Source organism: Rousettus aegyptiacus, unplaced genomic scaffold, assembly GCF_014176215.1.
Source record: "Rousettus aegyptiacus isolate mRouAeg1 unplaced genomic scaffold, mRouAeg1.p scaffold_m13_p_1, whole genome shotgun sequence".
Classification (NCBI taxonomy): Eukaryota; Metazoa; Chordata; class Mammalia; order Chiroptera; family Pteropodidae; genus Rousettus; species Rousettus aegyptiacus.
Window position 1 is genome coordinate 47,828,812 of NW_023416284.1, and position 14,483 is coordinate 47,843,294.

At 33.8% G+C, this 14,483-nt stretch overlaps 1 protein-coding gene and 1 pseudogene across 13 annotated transcripts in view; both read left to right on the top strand.

Moving 5' to 3' along the window:
- The window catches only part of SRSF11 (serine and arginine rich splicing factor 11), a 39,502-nt gene that overhangs the window by 1,828 nt on the left and 23,191 nt on the right, over positions 1 to 14,483 (top strand). For 6 of the 13 annotated variants that reach the window (XM_036235217.1, XM_036235221.1, XM_036235214.1 and 3 more), the window contains exon 1: positions 10,352 to 10,792. Coding sequence is in view for 7 of the 13 variants with exons in the window: in XM_016148936.2 (XP_016004422.1) it covers positions 10,593 to 10,792 (200 nt within the window). In the remaining 6 variants the exon portion in view is untranslated. Of the gene's footprint in view, positions 1 to 10,351; positions 10,793 to 14,483 lie in introns of those variants that run through there. The other 7 variants (XM_016148936.2, XM_036235199.1, XM_016148940.2 and 4 more) reach the window with 2 other exon arrangements.
- On the top strand, positions 7,995 to 8,113 carry LOC118607248 (annotated as a pseudogene).

Consider the following 14,483-nt stretch of genomic DNA (forward strand, 5'->3'; position numbering starts at 1 on the left):
CCCCTTTTCAGCGTGAGCATTTAAAGTATTTTTTTACTTGGATTATTAAAATAATATGAAATGCATGTCTCCTTTGCAAGGGCTAGAGACTACTGCATAGCTACCTTTTGCAACATAATTTGTCTAGATATAATTTATTATATTCATTTTATTAAGGAAATGGAAGGTTTCTTCCACCTTCTTTGCGAAATAAAAACGGGGAGAAACTAAAAATATATTGAACCTAAGAATTGCATCGCCAAAAATACTATTTTGTTTCATAAGGGAAAGTAAGGCTATTTTCAAAGTAAGATAGAGCAGCTTTTCTCCATTAAAATTTTAATATGACGTTTTCACACGTCTGTTACACTTAAGAATATTGCTACATGTTGGATTTTTTTCAAAGCTGAAAGGTTCAATTGATAAAATGGATTTATTGAGGGAAATTTAGAAATTATAATAAAGGAAAATGCTATTTGTGCACAATTTTTAAGGACATTTGTTTAAAAAAATGTTATCGAATAATTTGCAGACTTTTTAGGAAGTTTCTTTTTGTGTACAGTAATAGATTTAGATTTAGCCTACTTTGGATCAGTGTTCTGTTTATCTTTCAGAATATTGCCTTATCTGTGAGAACTGTTTATGGTAAATTTATTTATTGGTAGAACATTTTACTTTTTAACATTGTCATTACTGATTGGAGTTGGTCCTAATGTATGTTGCTTATTAAATGTGAAATCTTTATTAGTTGAAATTTTTACATCCTCTTATTACTCAAATAAAAATTTCTATGTTTGTCCCTTACTCCATCAATAGTTCGCTTTTAAATTATCAAAATCGAGAACAAAGTTACATAAGACACTGGCTCGTCCTGTTTTAAATATTCAACTTGAAAGGTGTTTGTTACTCTTGTCTTTTGGTTTCCTTTAAAAATTTAAGTGTTTCACATTTGTTTTTCGATTAGGTCTATAACTGCCAACTTTTAAAAATAGTCAGTAGAAAACATTCTATATTATTTCTTTGAAGGCAGTGCATATTTTTCATTTTTAGTCATAGTTTCAGATGTGGCTTTGAATTGTATTTTGTTGTTGGAATTGTGCGTGGTAATTTTTTTTCTGATGGAGGGCAGTGCATTTTATTTTAGATTACTCATTTCTATATTTTTTGTTCCCTGTGCTCCTTCTCTTTCTTTTGAATCATGAAATAGTGAGCTTGCTCTAGCAGTTTTAATATTTGATTCGAGTGTTGAGTCATATAATTATCTCTTTTCAGTACAAAAGAATTTTAGTCTTCCAGCTTTAGGAAAGTGTCATTTTCATTTTCCTCTTATAGAAAAGCTTTTACATGCTAGTGTTTTTCACATGAAATAGAGGAACTAGTTTTAAATTTTTTTTAAAGTTCGTAATTCTTTTAGTTTTGGTTATTTTCTTTTTACTAAAAAAAGCTGAAACAGTGATCGTAAAGCATTCTTATATCATTAAATAAAAACTCCATGGTAATGTTTATTCGTTTTTCTAGAATCAGCTGAAAATATTTCGCATTATTCTCAGTGATGCTTTCCTCTAATCTTTAATGACAGGTTTCTTGGTTTTTCAAGATAAATGTGTTCTCTGACTTAAAGTCTTAATTTTAATGTTAATTGTATGGGTTTTATAAATTTGTTTGCTTTAAAATAGGAAAGCAGTACAGAGAGAAAATTGGGGCAGCAAACCCTAGAATGTATTTCATAGTGTTATTGTCTTTGTTTTAAACACATACAAAACCACCATTTAATAAATCTGTTTAAAAATTAGTTTTAGTTTTAATCAAAATACCCTATTTTAAATTTTTACTTTATATCACTCCTGCCAACAATTTTGTTCTATTGGATTCGGCTTCCAAGTTCATTTATTCAATACTCCAAAAAGAGAAAGACATTAAGTGATTATACATGGGAAATACTGTTCTATATGAACAAAGCTCCTCAACAGTTTAATAAGACAGGATGTGGTCCCTTAGGTCATTATTTTTATTTTTAGTGTCAACTTAAATTGACGAGTGGTGGGGAATGTGAATAATTTGGTAGTTTATTGACAATCACAATCAAATTTTTATTTAACAATTTGATACTCAGTTTCAAAGTGGAATATTTATACTCAAATTGCAATTTAGATAAATGGTAGTTTAACTTTCAGAATCCGTCCACAATTTTTTCCTACATCATTTTTTTTATTATTATTTAAAATATCACTCTTAAATTATTTGAAAGATACCATCATTGGTGTGTTGAAATACTTGTGAACATTTACTGCTTGGTCCCTACAATGCAAATCTGTGAACCCAGCTATGCTCCCCATATTTCTAGAGATACATGTTTTGCACTCATCACTCAATTTATCCACAGTTCATGTAGCTTTGATTATTTTTCGTCTTTGAGATATTGACCTTTTTGCTTTTCTCTTAACTCTTCATTTCATAGAAGTTACCTTTCTACCATCTCTTCTTCTTCCTCAAAGTAATTATTTGATCAAAGTCTCCACATGCTTTAGATAAGTATGAGCTAATTGTGGCTTAAAACTAACTTCAGTTCATAGTTTCAAGTGACTAGGGTGGCAAATGGAGTAAAAAAAGCATTGTGGCCTTGAGTATGTGTCAGGAATTTAGATTGTTTCATGTACTTAGTAATATTTTCCTTTTTTTTTTTAAATCCGTGGTCATTTCATAGTGTGTTGCTCTGACCCATGTCATAGTACTTTTAATATTAATCAAGCAACGTGAAAATAAGAATTATACTCTTGCTCTAAAAATGTAGAGAATTAAAGCCTTCCTAGAGTTTTCCATGAAACATTTGTGTTTTATTAGAAAAGGAATGTTTTATTTAATCATCTATCAATCTATGCATGTTATTGGTAAAGTGCTGCTTTAGAATGAAAATGAATATGAAAATTTGAAATCTGTTGGTATCATGTTTCCATTGTAGCAGCCTCTCAAAGGAAAAAAAGCATCTAATAATAGTATATTTCACATGTTTACTATCATTTAATGGTTTACAAAGTATTTTATTTGACGATAGTGCTCTAAGGTAAGACAAAAATGTTGTTGTTGTTATTCATCCATTGAAAAGATGAGGAAGTTGAACACAGACTTTCTGGTAACAGTATACACCATTTGCTGAGTGCCCCTGTGCTGGGCACTGTGCTGAGTGCTTCATATCCACAGTATATCTAATCTTAAAATCTTTAAATGATATCATTATCCCCATTTTTTACATAAGGGAATTGAGGTTCACATGACTAATTACATATAGGCAGCACATACTTTAGTAGCTGAGAACATGCTTAGGAGAATGGAATGGGAGGCTTCTACTTGTTACACTCATATAGTTTGAATATTTAACATTTTGCATTTATTAATTTGTAATAAAATTTTAATATGTCACAAATCCCATATTAAAATGTGGGATTTTAAATAAATTCTTTTATGTTTATTAACTTTTCTGATTTATATTTTTCATGTGAATAATGAAATAGCATTAGTCCAAGGTACCAGCCTAAAATAGAGTGATGGTATAAAATGGAACCCAGTGGAGGTAACCATTTGTAGAATAACGTTTATTTTCTAAGCATTTGTATTACTATTCTCTCATGATCCTCACAGCAAGGGGTGAGGTAGGCATTATTTGTTTTTCAGAGGAGGAAATAAAAACACAAAGTAATGAGTCAGAGTACACAGTTATCCTAATTGGTAATAGATTCCCTCAGTTTGACTCTGGGTCTGCATTCTTAATCACTGTAGCACCTTTTAAGTGTTGTGAGGATTAAAAGGCATTTAAAAAGCTTTCGGTTACTGTAGATCTTGTTATTGAGTGAGTACACTTTTGTTTTGAGCAGTTTTAAAAGACTCTTTAGAAATAATTTTCTTTTGTTAAGATGAAATTTATTTTAGAGCAATACTCAACAGATGCAAGCGTATAATTCCTTGATTGGAAAAAAACTAATATTAAAGTGCTTGAAGCTATTTATGTCAAAATTTATATAACTCTATTGAATTTTTTTCCACTGGATTTTTCTTATTTAAGATTGTGAAGCAGTCCCTCAAATGGCCTTTTCTCAATTGAGACTCCAAAAAAATCTTATGTAACATGGAGGATAATACCGAGTAGTCTATACCTGGAGCTTCCCCATCCAAATATTTTTATTGACCCCATTCAGTCAAGAAAGCCAAACAAAGCTGTACAAGTATACAGACTGGTTTTGCAAGCATATGCACTATAGCCAAGAATCCTGTGCATATGGATTTAGACAATAGTATCAATATGCTCAAACTTCTACCTTTTTGCTCTATATTCATCATAAAAATAAAGCTTTGAAAAATGAGTACATGTAGATATTTGCCTACAGTTTCAGGGTATTAACAGACCCTATGCTGTCAGTCTTAAAATATAGATATAGAACCCCTGCTATTGATAGACAATATAGGTTAAACAGTACAAACTAAGTACGTGGAAATAAATGTAAATAGACTTTTCTTCTGTCTTGGTGTGTTTCCATCCACCTGTTCATCAGTCTCCTAATGCTAACTCATCCGTTAGTTTCTCCCCTTCATTTAGGTGGAGAAGAAGAAATGGAAGAATGGGGTTTCCAATTTTTATTTTAAAATAGATATTCATATTTGTAGAATTGTCTTAAGTTATAGAACTAGAACAGAAATACAATTATCCAATTTGTAGAATCAGAAATACAAATTAAAATAGATTTACGGATAAGTTTTTTAAAAGTTACAGATTTGTAAGCAGCAGTTTATTTCCTAGGTTTTACTTATTGCTTTGTATAACTATAAGGAATAAAATATGTAGCCAAATACTTTGAGAGTTAACTCAATCAAGTTTACCTGTAAATCTAACAACTGCATTCCTGTGTTCAGATGATGTGAGACATTTGTAAAGTTTCTAGCACATTTTCTGACTTTGTTCCAATATAACATTGTTGGACATTAGAAACACAGATTGAAACATTGCTTTTCTTGTCCTCAGAAAGTATATATGCTAGAGGGAATTATCTGCTAAACAACTAATTTAATAAAAGGCTTGTTGCTTTTTATATTTGCAAAACTGTGTCAATTTAGAGGACTCCACCATCTTTTCCATTAATGTGTAAAAAGGTGGCTAACAGTAACAGAGGTGACGTAACCTTTCCAACTGGGAACATGGTGTCCAGTGGGTAGAGTGACAGTACATACTGTGCCTATTCTGTCTTTTAATTAGAGATCTTCTAACTAAATACATGAGATTTTTTTCTTAGAAATGTCTACTACAAATGTCTTCTTTTTTCAGTTTTATTGAGATATAATTGACATATAGCACTATATAATTTTAGGATGTACAGCATAATGACTTGACATATATATCATGAAATGATTACCACAATAGCTTTAGTTAACATCCATCATCTCATATAGATACAAAAGAAAAGAAAAATAAAAAAAATTTTCCATGTGATGAGAACTCTTAGGATTTACTATTTTTGACAACTTTCACATATATCATACAGCAGTTAAATATAGTCATCATGTTGTACATTACCTTACTCATACTTGTTTATCTTATAACTTGTACCTGTTAACCGCCTTCCTCCAATTCCCTCTTCCCCCAACCCCTGCCTCTGGTAACTGCAAATCTGATGTTTTTTTTCTATGAGTTTGCTTATTTGTTTTAGATTCCACATATAAGTGAAACCATACAGTATTTGTTTTTCTTCCATTTGACTTATTTCACTTAATGTAATGCCCTGAAGATCTATCTGTGTTGTTGCAAATGACAGGATTGCCTCATTTTTATGGCTGAATAATACTCCATCATATATCACAACTTCTTTATTCATTTATCCATAGATAGACACTTAAGGTTGTTTCTATGTTTTAGCTATTGTGAGTAATACTGCTATGAACATGGGGGTGCAGATATCTTTTTCAACCGTGTTTTCATTCCTTCACATATATTCCCAGAAGTGGGATTGTTGGATCATATGATAGTTCAATTTTTAATTTTTTGAGGAGCCTCCATACTGTTTTCCATAGTGATTGTACCTGATTTACAATCCCATCAGCCATGAACAAGGGATCCCATTTTTCCACAGCATTTTTTATCTCTCACCTTTTGATGCTGGCCATTCTAACAGGTTAGGTTATATCTCATTGTGGTTTTGATTTTCATTTTCCTAAAGATTAGTCATGTTGAGCAATTTTTCGTGTACCCATTAGCCATTTGTATATCTTCTTTAGATAAATAGTCTATTCAAGTCTTGGACTATTTTTAATTGAGTTGTATGAGTTCTTTGTATGTATTGGATATTAACCCCTTATCAAACATATGGTTTGCAAATATCTTTTCCCATTTCATAGATTGTCTTTTCATTTAGTTGATGGTTTCCTTTGCTGTGTAGAAGCTTTTAGTTTTATATAGTCCCTCTTGTTTATTTTTGATTTCGTCGTTTGTGTTCTTGTTGTCGTATCAAATATATATATATATGTATATATGTGTGTGTGAGTGTGTGTGAGTGTGTGTGTGTGTGTGTGTGTGTGTGTGTGTGTGTATGGCACCAAATCCCATGTCAAGGAGATTTTTTTGTGTATTTCCTTCTAGGAGCTTTATGGTTTCAGGTCTTTCATTTAACTTTAAGTCTTTAATCCATTTTAAGTTAATTTTTGTGAGTAATGTAAAATAGAGATCTAGTTTCATTCTTTAATACAGGAGATATTTAGAAGCTTGAGATTGGCAAAAACTACAGCTTGTTTATTATGACTGTGAGGATTGGTACTGTTTTTGAGAATTTGCTTAAAGCATTATTTTCTAATATTCTTTGACAGACTTTCCTGCCAATATCAAAATTTTTTTAGTAGTAGGGTAGTGGCGGTATTCCTTACCTGTGAGCATTAGGGCCTTATTATGGGGAGACTGTAAGTTATTTTCTGTATTTCAAAAGCCTATCAGAAATCATGCACTATAATATGCATATTTAAGTCAAAAAGACTACATAGGCCAAAATAGCAGGTTACTTTTTCCTTTGGACTAGAAATTTCATTAACCCTTAGTGAGACTAATAGTATTTATCATTCAAATATATCCTGAAGCCTTCCCTATCTCATCCCCAAAGATGATCTGTGACCCTCCCCTGTATATACGTCTTTCACTTCACTTCCCATATGATATTACAGGAAGGATCTCCATATAAGTTTCTCCCTGAAGTGTAAACCAGAAAGCATTCATTCAAAAAGAATGGTCTTCCTACTTTTCTTCAAACTTGTACTTACCCTCAGGACCTTTTTAATCAGCTATTTCATCTGCTGGGATTGTTCCTACCCCAGAAATTCTAATGGCTTGCTTCCTCCTTAAAGTCTCAGCCTTAGATAACACCTGCACCATCTCCTATCCTGATTTGTTTTCATCACAGCACATTACTCCCTTACATTTTTGTGTTTATTTAAAGTTCATGATATCAGGGACATTGCTTATCTTTTCTGCTGTATTCCTAGTGACTAAGAAAATTCTAAACGATAGTAGATGTGTAATATTTGAAGGAATTTTAGAGTTCTTTAATAGCCTCTTGTGATGCTGGGGTTAAAGGAAATAGTCAGGCATGATACCTATCTCCATATTTTGTACTTATAGTCTTGCTTGTTGGGAGCCTAAAGAAATCTGAAGTGATTTAAAACTAAGATAGATTGGATATATTTGTTATTTTGCTTTGAAATGTTTATTTGCCTTTAGCTACTTAATTTCTAAGGGAAACAAACAATAAAATGCAAGATAGTTAATAAATTATTTAACCTATTTGTTAGACATAAGAGGATATTCAAAATTATGATTCAGCTCCTCAGTCAGCTCCTGATTGAGGTAGGTTCTTAGAAGTGAAGTAAATTTTCTTAGATCACACTTAATAAACGATAGAATAGTATTTTAGGCCAGTGTTCTGGCTCTAAGTCCAGTATTTTTTCTAGCTGCTGGATAATTTAAAAATAAAACATTCAAAAATATTCCTGTGTACAGCCATGCCACCTTGAGCAAATCCGATCCCATCAGATCTCGGAAGCTGAGCAGGGTTGAGCCTGGTTAGTACTTGGATGGGCGACCACCTAGGAAGACTAGGTGCCGTAGGCATAAAAAAATAAAAATAAAAAATAAGAGATTGTAAGCTAATAAGGTCCTTGCAATCTGTGAGGTCAACCAAGGGTTGCCTCACCTAAAAAAAAAAAAAAATATATATATATATATATATATATATATATATTCCTTATTAGAGTAAGATTTTTTTCCATGTTGTTTCTTCATATGGAAGCATCATCTATCTGTACGTTCTGAAAGTTATTATACATAAACTGGCTTCTGATGATTTAGAAGATTTTATCACATAATTATCTTTTTCTTTGGTTTGGATGTGTAATTTTAGTTATGAAATATGTAAAGCATACAGAAAAGTATAGAATAATATAAAGACTTCTGTCTGCCACAGAGAATAAAAAGATACTAACATTTAAAAAAAGTCATGCATGAACCTTGCCTTTGTGTTATTTATCTTTTTATTATAGAAAATCGTACATAGTAGGCACTCTTGATACATATCGAACTTGTCAAATGACAAAACGAAAACAATTTTGTAATGAGTTTGATGTCCTTTATTCAAGTGAAAACAATCAATGGATTGGGGAGCACATTGCCTCACAAGCAGTGGAGCACACTTCTCAAGTAATTGGGGCAAGAGTGAGTTTTATAGGGCATTAGAAGAGGTAATGTGGAAACGGCATGATTGGTCAGGAGGTGGGTGATTTCCTTATAAGGATAGCAGATCCTATTTTCTAGGGTAAGGTAAGCTAGCTAAAGGTGAGTTGGAGAATTATGATGGGTATATGTTAGGTTTCCTTGACAGGTATTTCCCATAAGTGTAGGCTGACATGTTTAGATTCGTGATGTGGGCTCTGCCCCTAGAATGACCTCCATTTTCTAGATCCTTATATACAAATTAACTATCAAATGGCAAAGAATCGGTAATTGACAGTTACATATGTCTGATTCAAATAAGAAAATCACTTGGCTTTTTAATATTCACAGATACACATTTATGAGTAACAATTAGTTGTTATTTGTAATTTCGCTGAGGCTTAACATTCACCAACCCATCCTTCTTCTGTATAAGAACTAGCAGAACTAACTTAGTTAGTAACTAAACCTGGGCAATTGGCACTACATTAAATCTCAATAACTTTGTGTTCTAATCTCTCACAAATTACACTCTTGACTGCATTATTCCATAGAGGTATTTACTAATGAAAATATTCCATAGGGCATGAGATTTTAGCATCCAAAAATATTCAGGGTCAAGTAAATTATTTAACAATTGTCTTAGAATAAATGGCTGTTCTTAAGACATATTTATGCATGTGTTTAACACATAGGTCACTATTTGACAGACCTTATGCTAGGTCCTAAACTGGCCCAAAAAACTCACAGCTTTGGCAGGGAGGGACACATGTCAATAGAACAAATTATATGTATCTTTTGTTCTTGAGAAGAGAGAGCCCTAACTGCTTACAGAAGTTGTGGTAGTGAAGGAAGGAAGGTCCTACAAAGGAGGGCAGTTAGATAAAAAGAAAGAGGTCATTAATAACTTTATTGCATAAAGGCACAGTGAAGTGAAAGATTTTTGTCAGGCAGGTTTGGGGTACTGCAAATCATAACATTGGATGAAAATAGGGTAGTTCAGATGAGGTTGAAATTAGGCAAAGTTTTTTTTATATATATAGTCAGAAGCTTCAAAATTATTTTAACCAAGAATGTGCATGTAAAGCAAATTTTTTGGTAGAAATTTCAGATCTTATACTTGGATATATTTAGGTTCTTCAAAATATGCTTTTAAAAAGGCAACTTGTTAAATAAAATTAGCTTATGAAGCACCTGTAAGTATAACATTAAAATAGATCTTTTTTTGAAGACTTTAATGGTATATTAGTTATAACTTAATGTTACCAAAATGTATGTAAAGATTCAAAAAATGTTATAGTGGTGAGGAGGAAAATCTTGATAGCTAGGTTTGAAATTTCATTAGTGACTGTACAGATCTATAGATAATACTCTATAAATAAATATCGTGGGCATTTTTAATAAGAATAGTTACCAAAGTGTGCATATGTTTGCAGGGGAATGAATATTGCTTTAAAAAAATTAACGCCTTCCACTTCTGAAAAAAGGAGCAAAGAGAGATGATGCCTTTCACCATACCACGGTGCCTCGCGGTTCTCTGGCGGCGGGGCAAGGCTTGTTGGGCCTGCGCGGGGCGGAGCCGACGGTGACGTGCCCGTGCACCGCAAAGCATTGTGGGAGTTCGGGCCTGCGACTGAGGAGGTGGTTGGAGGCGAGGTGGGGGCGACCGTTTGTGTTCTCGTGGTCTCGAACTCGCGCGCTCTCTTCCCTCCCCCCCGGCAAGCGGCGGGGCGGAGAAACGGCGGCGGCGGCGGCAGCGGCGGTTGTAACATCGGACACTCTCCTGTCTCCTCTCCGGCGAACCGGTTCCTCTTTCCCCTCCCTTTCACTGTTTGTTGTGTGTTTGATGTGTTAAAGCAGGAGCGAGAACGCGAGCAGCGCCATGAGCAACACTACCGTCGTCCCCAGCACTGCGGGCCCGGGCCCCAGCGGCGGGCCGGGTGGCGGAGGTGGCGGCGGCGGAGGCGGCGGCACCGAGGTAATCCAGGTGACTAATGTCTCCCCGAGCGCTAGCTCTGAGCAGATGCGGACCCTCTTCGGTTTCCTAGGCAAGATCGACGAACTGCGCCTCTTCCCGCCGGAGTGAGTATCGTCCACCATCGCCGTTTTTGCTAACTCCTCCCCAGCCCGGGCCTAACTACACCATTTCCTAGGCCCTTGTCTGTGCTTCCTAGGACCAGGTTGCTTTAGTTGAGGCTGGCTGTTGCTTGTATATCTGAAAGAATCTGCATATTAGTCCTGCTATTAGTGCAAAGAGGCAGGGCCAGGGTTTGGGGGATTAGGAGACACTGGTTCTTAATCTCGGGACTTTTATTTCCCTTATATTGTGCCGCCGTGGTCGTTCTTGGGGCACTTAAAGCAAGACAACTGCAGTTTATGTATTTCGTGTATGGGTTAATATCGTTTTTTTAAAAAAGCAAGTGTTTCTTTGAGTTCTTTGGAAATTAAAAAATTATTCATTGCCATGTTAATTTGATGTTGAATTTTGTAGGCCGTGGTTCACTTATTGCTGAGTATTGCTGTTCAGTGATTATGGCCCAGTTAATACAAGTCAGAGTTAATATTATTTCTGACAGACGATGTATTTGGTGAACCTGAATACTGAATTTTTATGACAAAAATGGGCTATAGCTGAAACAAAGGGTTTTCTTTCGTTAAAAAAGTATACATTTATGTTTTACAATTGTTCTTGGGAAGGAATTGTATAGACTATTAAATTTTTAATTTAGAATGTATGGCTTTTTTTTTTTAATCCTGTTTCACTTTTATTTTTATCTCAAAAGTATTAAATGAGTGGATTACTGTGAAGAAAAAATTTTAAGTATGAAGTAAGATAAAATGTAAATGTTACAGTCAGTGAACTCGGTACCCACTGAGTTTTTTGATGTCACATAACTAAACAGGAAATTGGAATCCTCAAGGAATCCGCTGTTTTGGTGGATGTGATAAATCATTAATCTATGTACATTTGTACACCAAAGTAATTAATAGAATTTGATGATACTGTGGTATTTGTTAAGTATTAACCATATTTCAACATTTCCTACATAAAATATTTCAGATGTTTCTTACTGTTTTCAAATTATTGTGTTTTTAATTTTTAGGGGAATGTACATGCAGAGGGATTTCAGGAGTTGTTAATTTGCATGAAGTGAGAATTCTTGGAACATGTTTTCTTTGTAGTTATTTTGAATGGACATTTGACTTGCTTTGATAATGGACATACAGCTTTCGTAATGAGTATGTAGAAATAGATGTTTTGCTGTTAGTCTTTTAGCAACATACTCTTTATTGTTAGAAAATTAATAAACAGTAAAATGGTGGAAAATGAGAGTGACACATTTGATTATTGTGATCACATTATTCAAAGTATTTGAGATACTAGATTTATTTATAAAATAATTGTTTCCAGTCCCACAAGTTAAGAATTCTGTTAGAGTTGCTGACTTCAAAGTCCTTTTTTTTTTCCCGAAGATGCCCTTTTTATGATTCATTTATAAAAAAGATGACAAGTGTAGGCAGTTTACTGGTTTCTCTTTTACCTTATATATGATCATTATCTTGGAGTCACTATGGACCAGAGTATGGCTTTTTGCTTTGTAATCTGAGTAGTTTCATAACAACCAGAGTAATGGATGTGTACCAGATAACATGATCTAGTATACTGTGCATTAAAAGGACTGCTTCCCCTGTATTGGAAGGAGATAAAAATTGACACCTTTTTTGCTCTTTGATTTCTTCATATATGTTCCCACATGAATACCATTTTCTCTTCTGAAAATGTACGGAAGTTACACTATAGTGAGTGTTATATTACCATGGTGGCCTTCCTGAATTGAATACTTACGTAATGTCTACTTCTGTTTATTTAATGTTGATTTTGTTGCTGATTTTAAGTCACAATAGATAACTAACCTGACCTACACAATTTAGAAATACTTTGTTGGCAATTTCTTTAAGCTTGCTACAATTTTCAACACTGGCTTGCTGGTGATGATGTACTACCCAGTCTTAGTAGTCCAAAAGGGTTCATTTTACTCAGAATAAAATTGAGTGGCTCTGATTACATAAAATTCTGAATTTTATAAACACATTTGCCACTTGATGTTTTTATGGTGTTTGTATGTGTTTTGAACCCCAAAAAGCATTATGCTCACCTAGAACTCTTCTAGATAAGACCATGACATGTTTACTTCTTTTTGTCACTCAAATGTTAGAGAAGCTTCGTATCATCACCCTGTATTAAAAAACAACAACAACAAAAACCACACAACACCCCTGCTCTTCTGTGTTCAACTTAATTGCATTGTTTTTCTCTACAGCACCAATCAGTAACTGAAGATTAAGTTCATCTCTCTTCCTCTTCTAGAATATGAAGACCCTTGGGGTCATCATTGTCACTGGGGGCAGAGAAGGGGCATTTTTAAAGTATATATGGCTGAACCCCTGCCTCTTTTGGGGAGTGGGGAGGAATACTGGGATTTGAGATTTTTCTAAACATTTCAGTGACAACCTTCTCAAGAAGGTTTCTCCCATTTTTTCATTATTGAATTTATCTCTATTTCTTAATTCTTTTAAGCCAAAAATTGCTGGCCTATAATACTGATAATACTGTCTGTCTGCACTATTATTCTCACCTCTTCAGTATGACAGCCCTATAGCTATTTGAAAGTTTGTCAGTGTTCCTCTCATTTATTGTCTTTTAAAAAGAAAAAGTTACTTTGATTCTAGTTGTTTCTAAAGTGCATATTGGAAATTCAACATTGTGTTTATTATACACTACATGCTTTCTTATTTTATTTTAGTCCTTACAAATCCAGAGGAAAAATGTATTTTACCTGTTTCACAAATAGGTGAACTGAAATTCATATAGGTTGTTTTGTAGACCAAAGCCACTCTACCAGTGTCAGACCTAGTATTCGAACCCCAATTTGTGAACCATTTTACTGCTGGATCATGATTTTGATTTAGCCTAGCAACTTGTGAGTGGAATCTCTTATACACTTAAGGTATTCTTCAAATACTTATTTTAGTGTGATTTCATAATGAAAAATATAACTGGAGTGTTTATAAGGTAATAATCTCAGTGAAGCATATGTCAGAGTTACGCAGTAACTAAAAAATTGAATATAAACACAGTGAGGGAAAGGGCATATGAGGTCAACAGGGTCAATTTTTTAGGTGAATGGTACCTTTGTTGCATACCTGCTATTTTGGGAGAGGGCTTAAACGATGCCTTTGTTTATAAGCTCAAAATTATCAGTAGTGGTTAGCACACTATAAAGGTAGGAAGTTGAAAGAATGGTATTCATGGCCTAAACCAGAAGCTCTCATACTTTAATGGGCACAGATTTCAATTGGGGATCTTGTTAAGAATCAGAGCCCTCCTATAAAGAGGATTCTCAGATTCGGTGGGCTTGAGGTGGAAAACAAATGTGAATTTTCTATGCACATCTCAGAAGATTCTGAAACAACCCTTAGAGGACGTTTAAAGAAACATAAGAACAACCACCCCTCTTAGGTAAAGACAAAGCATCATACAGAGCCCACTTTTCCTATCTTGCTCCTTAGCTCATTTCAACTCCCAGCCTCGTTTATATTGTCAAAGATAAGGAGTAAAGACTTATATTTGCACAAAATTCTGGGGCATGAAAATTATATTCAGACATCAATTCTCTATCTTATATTAACATGTCTTATTGATAAGTTTTAACTGAGAAAAAACATGAGTGTAATTGACTCTTCTCCATGGTTTTTAAATTATTTATCTTTT